The 11,873-nt window shown below is 48.9% G+C and overlaps 1 protein-coding gene across 1 annotated transcript; it reads right to left on the bottom strand.

Moving 5' to 3' along the window:
- Window positions 1–1,135: 1,135 nt before the first annotated feature.
- Window positions 1,136–3,544, bottom strand: N7503_009603 (protein phosphatase regulator GAC1; the record flags this gene model as incomplete). Its single annotated transcript, XM_057069149.1, has 3 exons — window positions 1,136–1,232; window positions 1,332–1,636; window positions 1,691–3,544. The coding sequence occupies 3 exons, from the start codon at window positions 3,542–3,544 to the stop codon at window positions 1,136–1,138; spliced, it is 2,256 nt and encodes a 751-aa protein (XP_056915760.1).
- Between the last annotated feature and the right edge of the window lie 8,329 nt (window positions 3,545–11,873).

Raw genomic sequence — 11,873 nt, 5'->3', positions numbered from 1 at the left:
CGGGGATGGAGAGAAGAAAGAAAAGAGAAAAAGAGCCAAATGGAGGGGAAGGGCGGGAATTAAATACGTGGATGACTACGCGTGATTTTCGGGGGACGGGGGGGGTTTAGGTAAGCCATTGGTTTTACATTCTGCAATGCGGCGGTGATTGGCAGGTGGGCAGGGAGGAAAAAGGGCGTTATGAAGGGCTGGATTGCTAACGCTTCCCTGGGCCATTACCCGTGTCGTGTCAATGCAGCGGAAATCATAATGTCCTATTGTTGGTCACGTGGCTGATAAGCACCCGATAAGGAGCGCCCCATCAAGTAATTTGACATACCGCAATAAGGATGGGGGTACAAGGCTACGAATACTGATATTCGCTTCATGTCCACAAGTGGTTGGGTAAATAATTGTTCAATTTATATGCTCTAATATGTTGATCTATACAATAAAAGAAAAGAAAGAAAAAATCAAGACTACCCTTAAAGAAGAGAAGTTACTGTACCTACCACTCTACGGTCGATACAACCTTGCAAAACCATTGATCAAAACACGTTCATTCATATCCCTCATGCAATCAAGATCACGTCGCTGCTGGGCTGTAGCGGACATCCTTATCCTGCAAATCATATCACTTGCCACTCCATCACTGCATCCTGTCAAATATGTGGTCCCTGAAAACGCAAGAAAGAAAAATAAAAGAAAAATTTAAACACTAACCCCGGAACACCATGCACGCAAGAAAGGCAGACCGAAACAAAATGCATCGAAGAAAAGAGGCGGGCGAAACTAAAACTTTTTTCGGTAATAAGGTGGAAGATCTGCGGATCAAGAAGAAGTGAAAATGCCTCGAGGGGGGTTGGGGGGGGCAGAAAATAAAAAAATCGTCAACAGTCATCATGCATAATCAAAACAAAATATTGAAACGGAAGGAACCGCTTCAGATCAAACGCGAGGCAATGATTTCTTCGGCAAACGAAAACCACGGTCCTTCACCAACACAGCCAATGTCTAAAAACAGGCCCCGCGGTTTATTGTACATCGCAGGAGCCCAAATTATTCACATATACCCATGAGGTGAAAAACACTGACAGGCCATCAAATACCACAAGAAAGAGAGGAGAGAGATCCACCTTGCGCGAAAAAAACAAAGTCACTGTGCGCCAACCCAAGCCGTGTGTGCACCGGCCATAGACGATATGGAAAATGAGTTGACCGAACCCATATCAGAGTAGGAAAAGTCGAGTCCACTTCAAGGAAACAGTCAACGTGATGAAAAACAAAGGTAGGCGAGGAAGAAAGTAGCCAGACTCTCCAGGGCGGTTCATCGAGCACTTAATGTCACTCACCCTCTAATCACAGGCGACGACGGAGGCTCGTTCATGAATCCATTTTGCAAAGTCTGATGGTGGTAAGGGTACCGGTGGGACATAGGAGACGGTGAGCTGCGAGGAGAGGTACGCGGGCTCAGGGCCGCCGGTGACCGTGCACGGGATTCACGAGGTGCTTCAATGGGAGGTGACTCGATAGGGGCCGGGGAGCCGGGAGATAGAGGGGGGGAGGGTGTTCCACTGGGGAAAGCTTTGCCGGCCTCCTCAGCAGGAACATTCACGGCGAATGTTTGCTTCGTGGTTGCGGACTTGGGAGAACCATACTGTATTCACGTTAGTGTCGAGGTTGGCGACATTGTCAAGGACGGATGACCTACAAAGCAGTACTTATCGACCAACTCTTTGTAAACTGAGGACTCGAGGCAGGGCTTGCTAGAAACCAGTGAGGAAGGTTTCGGGTTTTCTGCCGGGGCTCCGTCACAGGATTTGCTCACTGGAGAAGACTCGCCCCGCAAATTTTCTGAAACCTTCCGGACTGGCTTAGCGTCTACTTCGGTAGGCTGCCCAGATCGTGCTCGTGTCGTCAAGGTTGTTCGGTCCACAGGAGGCTTAGTCCGCATAGCCGCAGTCAACGAGGCGCCAAAGTCGTAACGATTGCCAAATGCCTGAGGACTGGGCTTCTCCCGACGTTTCGGGGGGCCGCATGTGTCCATCTCATCTGACGAGACCTTGGTGAGAGGCGAGCCTTTGGGATCATCAAACGGGTTGGAGAAGGGTACGTTCTTGATGATTTCGGGGAACTCTCCAAAGGATGGCGGCATCGAGTGGGGACGAGAGTTGGAGCCAGTGAACGTCCGACTGCGGGGAAGTGCAGGTCGGGATCCACTTGATGGCTTTCTAGAGGTGGTGATTTTCGGCGCCTTGTGGAAATCGACCTGGAAGTTCATGCCATTGTTGTTGTCCCAATACTCCTCGCCATCGACGTTGTAGCGAATGCAGATAAAGAGAGTCTTGTTCTCGAGGTTGGCCTGGTCATCCAATTTGATGTCGAAAGAAAATCGATCGGACCCGTCATGGGCATGCTTGCGTCGAACATCGTGGCAGAAAACTGCACTCACTTCTGAGATAGTTCTCCAGTAGTCAAATGTAAAACGGGCAGCCACATGCTTGTGGTATGACAAGTTTGCCACAGCAACCGAGCCAACCAAGACATTCTTATCACCTGAGAGGAACAACCGTTCTAGACGAACGGGGATCGTAGCACGAGCCGAAGAGTCCTTGGGGAAATTGGCAAGCCGAAGCTCCCACTCCCATGAAGGGGTCTGGTCTTCCTGCTGTTTGAACGGAAATTCGCTTTCGTTGTCATGGTCATCGACCGGGGATGTCTCGGCACTGACAGCCAATGGTCGGTCGAGTTGCAGGAAATGACGAATGTGTTCTAATTGGGAGTCGAAGTGCACCGCTTTGGCATACACCGGAGTGCCCGGCATGCTCGACGGTCGACGCCGAGCCGTTGCGGGTCGGAGGGCCGGCCTAACCAGTTCGCCCGACTTTTTCCGAACCATCATGGGCTTGGGTGAGGTTTCGACATCACTATCATCGGGAGAGCTCGTCAGTGCCTCCTCGTGGCGTAAAGATGCTGCAGGGATTGCGGAATCTGTAGATGATCGTGAGTGGGAAATTTTCCGAGCAGTCTTGGATAGTCGCAAGTGATTAGGTTTGGTGTTAAGGGTTGGTAGTTGTGGGTGTGGTTGACTTGAAGAGGATCGAGCCTCATTTCCGTTGGTGATAGGACCCATTCTTTCTGGAGAGCCTTCCTTCCGCTGTTCAATGGCCTTGAACGCTGCCTCGAGGTCCTCAAGCTTGATTATTGATTGGTCAGGGGACTCGGAGTCTGAGTTCGGGGCCGATTCGGGGGGCGAGATTATCGCCCCTGGTGGGATCGCAGCATGGTTCAACGGGGGCGGAGACTGGCGGAGACTAGCATGGGGGTCAATTATGGGGCCAGTCAGCCGTGCAGATTCGGCAGTATGCACGGGGGACTTGGAGCTGGATGGGCTCCTCCGGTGGCGCCGAACATACGAGGTAGAGGAATAAGATCGAGAGCTCTGTAGCCGATCTGAGGCAGAACGACTCAACCCAGGTCTTTCTGGTTGGACGTCTTGTGTGGGTCCGATAAATTCAACGTGCTGCGCAGCGAGCAACGACTTCAACGGCGCAGTGTATGGCATCCGGCCGACTTGTGTGTCTCAACACAAGTAGGGGAGAGAGATTCAAAGATGCTCGGTGTAGGTTTCAAGATGGAAGCATCAGATGCTAGTCAAAGAAAAAAGTCAGTCATTGCTTCTTTAATTTGACAGTGTGGCGAGATGGCGCTGGGGAAGAGGCGAGAGGAACAAACAATATGCAGCAGGGAACAGCACGGAGACAGAAATTTCAATGGACAGGGGAGGGGTGATGGCGTGCAGGATGAAGATGGTGATACCGAATGGCCAGAGGAAGGCGCAGTCCAGTAGAGATGAAAAGTACCACAGCACCTTCCAAGTGACACGGAATGGCAAGAACCGACTGGTCAAGAAGGCAATGGGAGCAGGTTGCAATTGAGGGGTAAGAAGAATGAAGGTGGAAATGGAAGTGGGATGTAAAATGGGGAATGCTGGAGTACATAAAGAGCTTATCTGACTTACTGTAGTATGCGGCAACCTGGTCGTGATAGTGGCAAGGTCAATGTCCACGGATGGGGAGGGAAGATCCGAAGTAATAGGAATGTATCAAACACGAAAGTACAGAAGAGAGAAAAAATGAATCCAAAGCAGACTAGAGAAATATTATAAAAAAGATGTCGGATTGGATGATCAGGATCAATGATCACCTCACCCCGGTACCTTGAAAGTCTCCGATAAGTCGTAATGTGGAGGGGCGAATCAGATTTCCATTCCCGGGACCGTTGGGAAAAATTTAAATTCAAGAAAAATGAACCCAGATCCCACTTCCCATATATATCCCAAGGGAAAGGTAGCAAAGGAAAAAGGGGGAAGTATTTCTGGGAAGAAAAGAGAAAAAACCGGAGATAAACCAGGAAATTATAGCTGCCTTTTGCATAAAACCACTGGGGGGTGGGAACAGCGTAGGGGCAAAAAAAAAGTGGAACAAGATAAATAAAGACGGTTTACAAGCGCCCATTGGCAGTGCGTCTGCTTTGCATCGACTCCGCTTGGTACTGTCAGTGCGTCCCGTATAGCATGGTTAGGGACACGCCAATGTGGAGACGATGGAAGCCATTTCCAAGTAAATAACTTGAATTTAATTTTTCTGGTTCGATTTTTCTTTTTAGTTCTAGACTTTCTTTTTTTTTCTCTTTTTTTCCCATGACAATCATTAACGCCCCCATGGAGTTACTATACTTTAACGGGTACCTCAAGTATATTATCCGTCACTAGCTTTACAATTTCTCTTTTCCATTACTAAACCCAAATTATCCGCACCAGGTGGCGCCTTCGAAAAACTGTTGGGTGATCTCCATAAAAATGATCTCGATTATGTCTTCTCTACGTAGGGGCTCCGCTCACTAGCTTGATAAAGCATTTTTGGTGTTCCCTGTTTCTGGACTGACGTACTGCAATTGTATCACCTCTCCGCGGCATGCGACCGGGGTAGAAGAAGGATTTAAACGGGGTAATTAAACTGTGCAAGTAACAAGTATTAATTATGTTGTTTTAGATCCTTATCTAGGTCCTCTAGTCTCACGGAGGTCCGAGTCCCCCGATTGCACCCTAATTCCATTGGTCCCGAATCATACAAAGCTGATATTTTCTCTCTGTCTTCGGATACAAAAGAAAATCGAGAAAGATATAGACAATTATAGAATCCCATTTCAAACACTCCTCAGACTCCGTACTCCGTTAAAAGGCCCCCGGATCCATAGATTCTCCCCAAATCCGTCGAAAGTTTGATCTGACACGCCCCCAAGGTGCCGGGTCTGCGACCGCGGAATAGCATCAAACCCCCATTGTATAACCAAGGAATTCAATCGTGTGAAAATTCTAATTCTCAATGAACTTCTTATTTCATCGGAGTTATCTAAAGTTTTGATCTCACCATGTAAGGAGGACGACCACTTGACCTCTGTAGTGGGACGCAACACTGGATTTTCTCTACGGTTTACCTTTTTCAGCCTCGAGGGGCTACACAGGCGCTCGATTGGAATGGAGGGGCATAAAAGTGGCCCAGGCATGAAATATTTTACCATGACATGCATAAGTGTAGGACATTTCATTGGGGTTATCTTGTTCAACGCCTAGAGTGGATCGACGGAGCAGCGACCTATGCACTCCGTAGTCTCCACTTGAACGTGCCGCGAAATCCGGAGCCCATGGGGCCGAACCATTTGCCCACATTAGTTACTGCGAGTTTTAGTCAGATTGCATGGCGTGGTTGATATCGAATCTTTCTAATCTGCCAAAGAGATCTTGGGTACTTATCATGCTTTACCGGATCCGACATCAAACCATTGATTCATTCCGGAGATGGGTTTCAGTGTTATATTGCGGCGGTGGTAATTCCACGCCGGCGACGCGACAAAGTATATGACGTCAGACTGCATTTGACAGGCCCGAGGGTTGAATCTTTCCTTGGTTTATCCCCCCTTGGCGGGGAGGTCTGGGCCTGTTCCCCAAGTGTATCCCAGTTTTCATGCAGCTCACATTACTATGTAGTATGTCTTCTCCCGTTGACTATGCAACGTCAGGGTTCTAAGGAAGTTCGCGGGTGTCCCGGAGCACTATCAGCCGCAGTGATCACATCGTGCTTCTTTTTTGCTTCCTTGAATTCTTTTATTCTAAATTGAATCTCACACAATCTTTTTTCCTATGGCTCTTCTCAAGGTTCCCGATACTTGGAAACCGTTATCAACCCCGGAATGATCCTAGGTTGAGAATCAATTAGTTCGTACCAGGTACTGCCGTTATCTACTGTGGAACGTGATAAAGGGAAGGATTTCCACAGGGGCTACCAAGTACCACAGAAAAAAAAATTGATAAAAGTAAAAATCATTACGCATATCTTTGGCTAGAAACTCTATTCCGTGTTTCACGATACCACAAGCGCCCGGACGTGATGAATACCTCCTCGGGAGGCGCAATGTCTCATTGTAGAGTAGTCATAGCTTGTACTATTTTGTTGAGCTTACATGACAAGCTATAATTTTGAAACCGTCCTGCGTCTAGATTATCCAACCCCTTTGTTGCAGAGATTTTCTTCTTTTTTGCCACCAAATGGTGGCAGTAAAGTGTGGTGGTGGCTTTTAGGATTTCCATAACGCTAAGCCTCAGATTGGCAAAGCCGGATAGCCAATAAGTCCCACTTGAAGTGGATCAGGGGAGCTCGGCTAGACTAGTAGTAGTAAAGAGGAACGGCGCAAAAAGAGTCGAGACTCTGGAGCGGGTTCATCTGACTTTGCAATCCTTTGGAGTATGCCTACGATCTTCCCTAACCTGCATAAACAAGGCTACTCGTGATGTTGATCTCTCCAGATCCTTTTCCCCTTGTCTCTTCCCCCTCCATCACCCCCACCTATCTGGGGATTGTCCCGCAGTTTGTACCGCAATTTGTGATCAATGCGTCCCTGGAACACCTAGCTTGAAAACATCTAGATCGCTCGACAACGGTGATCTGTGGATGCTCATGGCTGATAAGGGACCGCCTTGGCCAACCCCGTCGCCTCGGTGAAGCTGCAAGGTTGCAGAAGGTTTCCGACCATGCTGTACCTACTGCAGACGATAATGCTCGTTGGCTGGTCTACCCCCTTCTAGTAAAAAATGATGGAATCCTCCGTGCACTTTTCGTCTGATGTCGACTACAAACCAGTCGACCCTGTTTTGAGCGTGATCTTCTTCAGCGTGATCATATCTTGGACGTTGAGAAAAAAAGAAAACAAGTGAAAAACTTGGCATCGACGCATTGGTCGCATGTATGGCACCACTAAATCACGCCTTGCACCCATGCTAGATTCATTCGCCGTGCAACCCCAGTAAAGTGGTCGGAGCGCAACTCCGAGCGGTCGGACCAGGACAATCTGCGCTCCTCGGATTGGTAGCTGAAGTGGAGAGTTTAGGCTTAGATCTTAGTTTCTGACCACCGAGCGCTTACTACTTACTCAACATGGTCTCAGACTATCTTGCGATCAACAAACTTTCTGAACTCATTTTAATTGCACCCTTTTTTTTCAGTGAACCATAACAGGGCCTTCACCGCTCCATAACACAGTTACTCAATGTCCAACCCTCGAGTTAATTCCAATCTCTTTCCACTCACCGGTACGGTCTTGGATCCATATACGGGATTCGGCTTGCATGAGCGGTATGGTGGCTGAACCTTGGCCTTCGGCATCCAGCTTGCCGATTCAATGAAACCCATACAGCTCATATCCGGGGACACGGAAACGAGAGCTTCTTTCTCCCATCACCATGAACTTTGAGCACGCATACACCCCGCAAAACACTGGTCTGGCCATCTGCCACTAGCTCGCCACAAAACTGAAATTTAGGTAGGTTAACAATTGTACCAGCCATGAGAATTCCAATTGCCATTGCTATTGGGTCATCGTCTACCCCGCGGAAAGCTGTCTATCCTCGGGCCTCAAGATGCACACAATTTGACTTCGGATATGCGAACCCCGCAGAGGGATGCGATCCGGGGTTGACGCTTAGTGCGTGCGGCTCCCCTGTTCATATTTGTGGGGATCGTGGATGCGACTCGCGATAGTAAGGTGATCTCGCGAATGGGAGCACGCGTTGCCTAGCTGTTGACCTTGCCTTATCTCGGCCTCATGTTTTTGTTTTTTTGGAAAAGTCGGTGTGCACCCCAAATTATCGCACCGGGGACTAACATGTACATCTGGCTTTGTATCTTTCTAGGTAGACGTGCCCTCAGCGTCCTCGAGTCCTCTATCAGTGCTAAGAAATTTCTGATAGGAGCTACTGGGCCTCGGGAAATGTCTTGTCGTGAAACTTCCCTATCTGCAATTGCGTTGCACTTCGGAGGCGCCCGTTCTGATAATGCAGTATCTCGCATCACGCCAGAAACCGAAAATTCCCCCGCTTGACGCCTTATGTGCATTGCGTCGGACACATGACCATTGTCTGCAACTTGCAGGGATGCTGACACGTTGTCGCAGGGCTATCTAGGCACAACAGTTGATTACAGGGTGTACGTAGACCTGGCCCCATCACACAGCTTGGCGAGAATTCAATCTCCCAAATTGCAGAAGGACGTGCGCTCAGACGCTCAGGGACCACCGTTTCTGGTCTGTGCTATGAAGCTTTACAAAAAAAAAAATCCGAAAGCCAAGTCAAGGATGTGCAACCCCTCGTGTGGGTCTCCCCACATCCTCCATCGCAAAATAGTAGCCTACTGTACCCTGCTGGATGCCTCACATACTTTGATCCACATACTAATGCACGGCATGCGAAGCCATCCAATTGTGCTAGTAAAAGTCGGCCGCAGCCTAGACTTACTGTGCCGTAGTCAATGCGTACAATCCCGCAGATATAATTCGACGGTTAGCGCATAGACAGTGGGGCCGGTGGCTACAGACATTAGGCAGTGCATTAGCGCGGTGAACTGACTATGCTTCTGCATGTTAAGAGGTCAAAGCATGGCGTCATCTGTTTCGAGCAGAGAGTCTTAGAGCTAGTCAGCTATCTCAGGGGCTGACATGCTAGAACCGTGCTGATTTGCAAGTATACCCCGAAATCATCAAAGCGGAAAGCGGGTCCCCTTTCTCTTAACGTTCATGTATACTTCCTGTCGGTATAACGCCGGGATGTCAAAAATGGGCATTTCTCGCCGCTATCTCACTAAGGTTCTGCTATTCGTATACTACCCTCAGACCCTGCCAGCGACACCAAAGTAGCTCCCTGCTTAGCTGTTGATGATCATTGATCGTGCCGCCCAGACTACCAAACATCAAAACATTTTCCTACCAAACTGTCAGGTATAGCGAGATCTACATTATGCATTGACCGTGAGATAGCAAATGGCCAATAATCCAGCGAAAACCTTATCTCGTGATTCCTATACTTCCCCCTGTAACTGCTAGGAGAGGACCGCGTGCTGAGTCGCATGTTAACCTTACGTCTGCTCTATTATCCCCAAACCTCGAAACACGCTTGGCGGGAGAGGCGCTAGCCAAGAAGAACGCCACTGTCGGCCTATAACGCCCATCGAATCGAGTGGCAGACAGCCACTGATCCCAACAATTCCGATAGTGCACCAAGGACGAATCACACTCCTTGCGTGCATGTTAGGAATTTTCGGTGGCAGTGCCATGGCGCGCTTGCTACAGCTGGCCTTCCCATTACTTTGCTAGCGCTGTAGAATGTCTCCGATAAATGAAGCTTGCTATAATAAGAACGTCCTACCTAGTATCTTTGTTTGCTTTGTCATTTGTCGGGTCAACCCGGTGCAATTGCTAGATATGTATTATGATCATCTAATTATATGTTTTACTTAATATCATTAATTGATGCATATCATGATTGATTACCTATATCAGAAGGTGCATTAGTTACAGGGGTCTACAGGCAAGGTAATCCCCGGACATTTCCCGTCATGATCTACTACCCGAACAGGTACGACAGAGGATCAGCCCCTGTGGGGTCTGGGGTCTAGGGTCCGTCTGGATGGGGGTAGTGCTCGATCCTCGACCCTAGAGCGCGCGCAGCGCTCTTGTTGATATTTTAGTGCTTCCATACGCAGGCAGACCCACCGCGGGGCTTACCTACTACAAGGGTGGCTTTCAGTTAACCCCCACGGACAAAGGCGAAATTCCTATCTGCCCAGCAAAGTAGCTTGGTTGCCTAGGGTCGATCACGTATCTAAAGTCTTACTCTGTTAGAAAACCCCGCGGAGACAAGACAAGGTGCATATGCCCTGCGCCCCCATCAAATTGCGGGGTGCATCACCTCCAATGCCAGTTCACATTCTGCTTATCAACCCGAGACTAGAGCAACCGAGCGATGCTGCCAACGCGCCATCAATCCTCGACGTCCAAGCACTGCCTGTACGCGTCACAAGCATACGGAATGCTCTGGAACGCCTTGGAGAGGTTTAGCACCATGCCTCACCGCAACAGCTGGTCTCTTTCCCCTCTTTTCTTGGGTTGTTGTCCCTTTGCCCCTCACTTCTAACAGCTATCCTATACTCCTCTTTTTGCTGTCTTGTCAGCCACACCCGAAGTTTGACGATCAGACCCCGGCTTTTTCTTTCCCCCGAGTGTATCGCGAATGGCCCCAAACCCCCTCTCTCATCGTGCAAACCAACCCATGGCCTCAGCGCTGCGCTTCCCCGCCCACACGGCTATGGACATCCCGTTTCACACCTGCATCGTGCGCCGGGATTTCCGTGCTGGATGACCCTTTGCAGATACCCAGCAGAGCCCCGAATGCACTAGTAACACAGTTAAAACCTCCTAGCAACGCACATGATGTGCCAGCCAGGCTATAGTTCCGGAGCTCCGGCCTGAAATGTCAAGTTTCGTTTAGCTTAGCTGCAGGGTGGAAGGCAGTGTAGACGGGTCTCTGCCTTGCAGATTTGGGTGTATCATTTACGTGGTACGGCATATTCTACATACGATTACAGCTTGCGAATGAGACTCGAAGGCAAACTTTGGGAAGGTCCAAAAGTCAACTATAGAAATATCACCCCACCCCTGCAAATACGGATCATCCATACATAGACACCATGCGCTCTACTTCCCCTTGCCTCCTCTCCCCATTCCCCACTTTCCTTTGTTGGTGGCTTGAATTTCTATGCTAGAGACTGAGCTGGCCAAAGCCACGACGCCACTTGGGACATACTACGTTTAGGAAAAAGTTTGTCGACAATCTCGCCTCAGTGGCAAGCGGTCTACAAAGCTCCGGTCATTAGACACAAGGGTCGAAGCTTGAAGTATCTTTTTAGTCACTGCGAAGTATTGTGTGGCTTTTGAGATGGTCGGACCCTCATCGTGCGACCTGGGCATTGAGGGACGTGTCTTGCATTGCCGCCACCACCGATCTGCGGCAAGTCAACCAGGCGGATATTTCGCAGCTTGACTAGTTGTCAGTAAAAGTAGAAGGTGTTAATGGTTCCGAAGAATGAGAAGTAAAAATTTTTCATTGAGTTTGGGGCCGTGCAATTGCGTTTTTCCGGTGAGTTAACCGATCTTTGAGACATTGCTCTTGGGCCCCTGTCGAGAACTCAACCATGGACGTCTCCGAATCTTGCCCCCGATAAAATACTTCTTTGCCAACAGTTTCTCTCAAGTCATGGCTACCACCTTGCAGCTTATACTATTTGAGAACCCTGTATGAATGATGGAAGTGTAATTGCAAGTGCAATTGAGTGGAATGCAGTTGCGGGTATTCTGATGTGGCTGTCATTGGATATGGCGATATATATATTGATCTAACTCTCATTCAGAGTACATTGTGAGTTATGTGAAGGCCAAATATCACTAGACATGTTAGTGCAGAACTCAGAGAGTCCACTGACCATTATGGATGTTTATGCTACTGACTT

Source organism: Penicillium pulvis, assembly GCF_028828015.1.
Source record: "Penicillium pulvis strain IBT 33274 chromosome Unknown scaffold_8_segment0_segment0, whole genome shotgun sequence".
Classification (NCBI taxonomy): domain Eukaryota; kingdom Fungi; phylum Ascomycota; class Eurotiomycetes; order Eurotiales; family Aspergillaceae; genus Penicillium; species Penicillium pulvis.
This window is presented reverse-complemented; position numbering and strand designations above follow the sequence as displayed.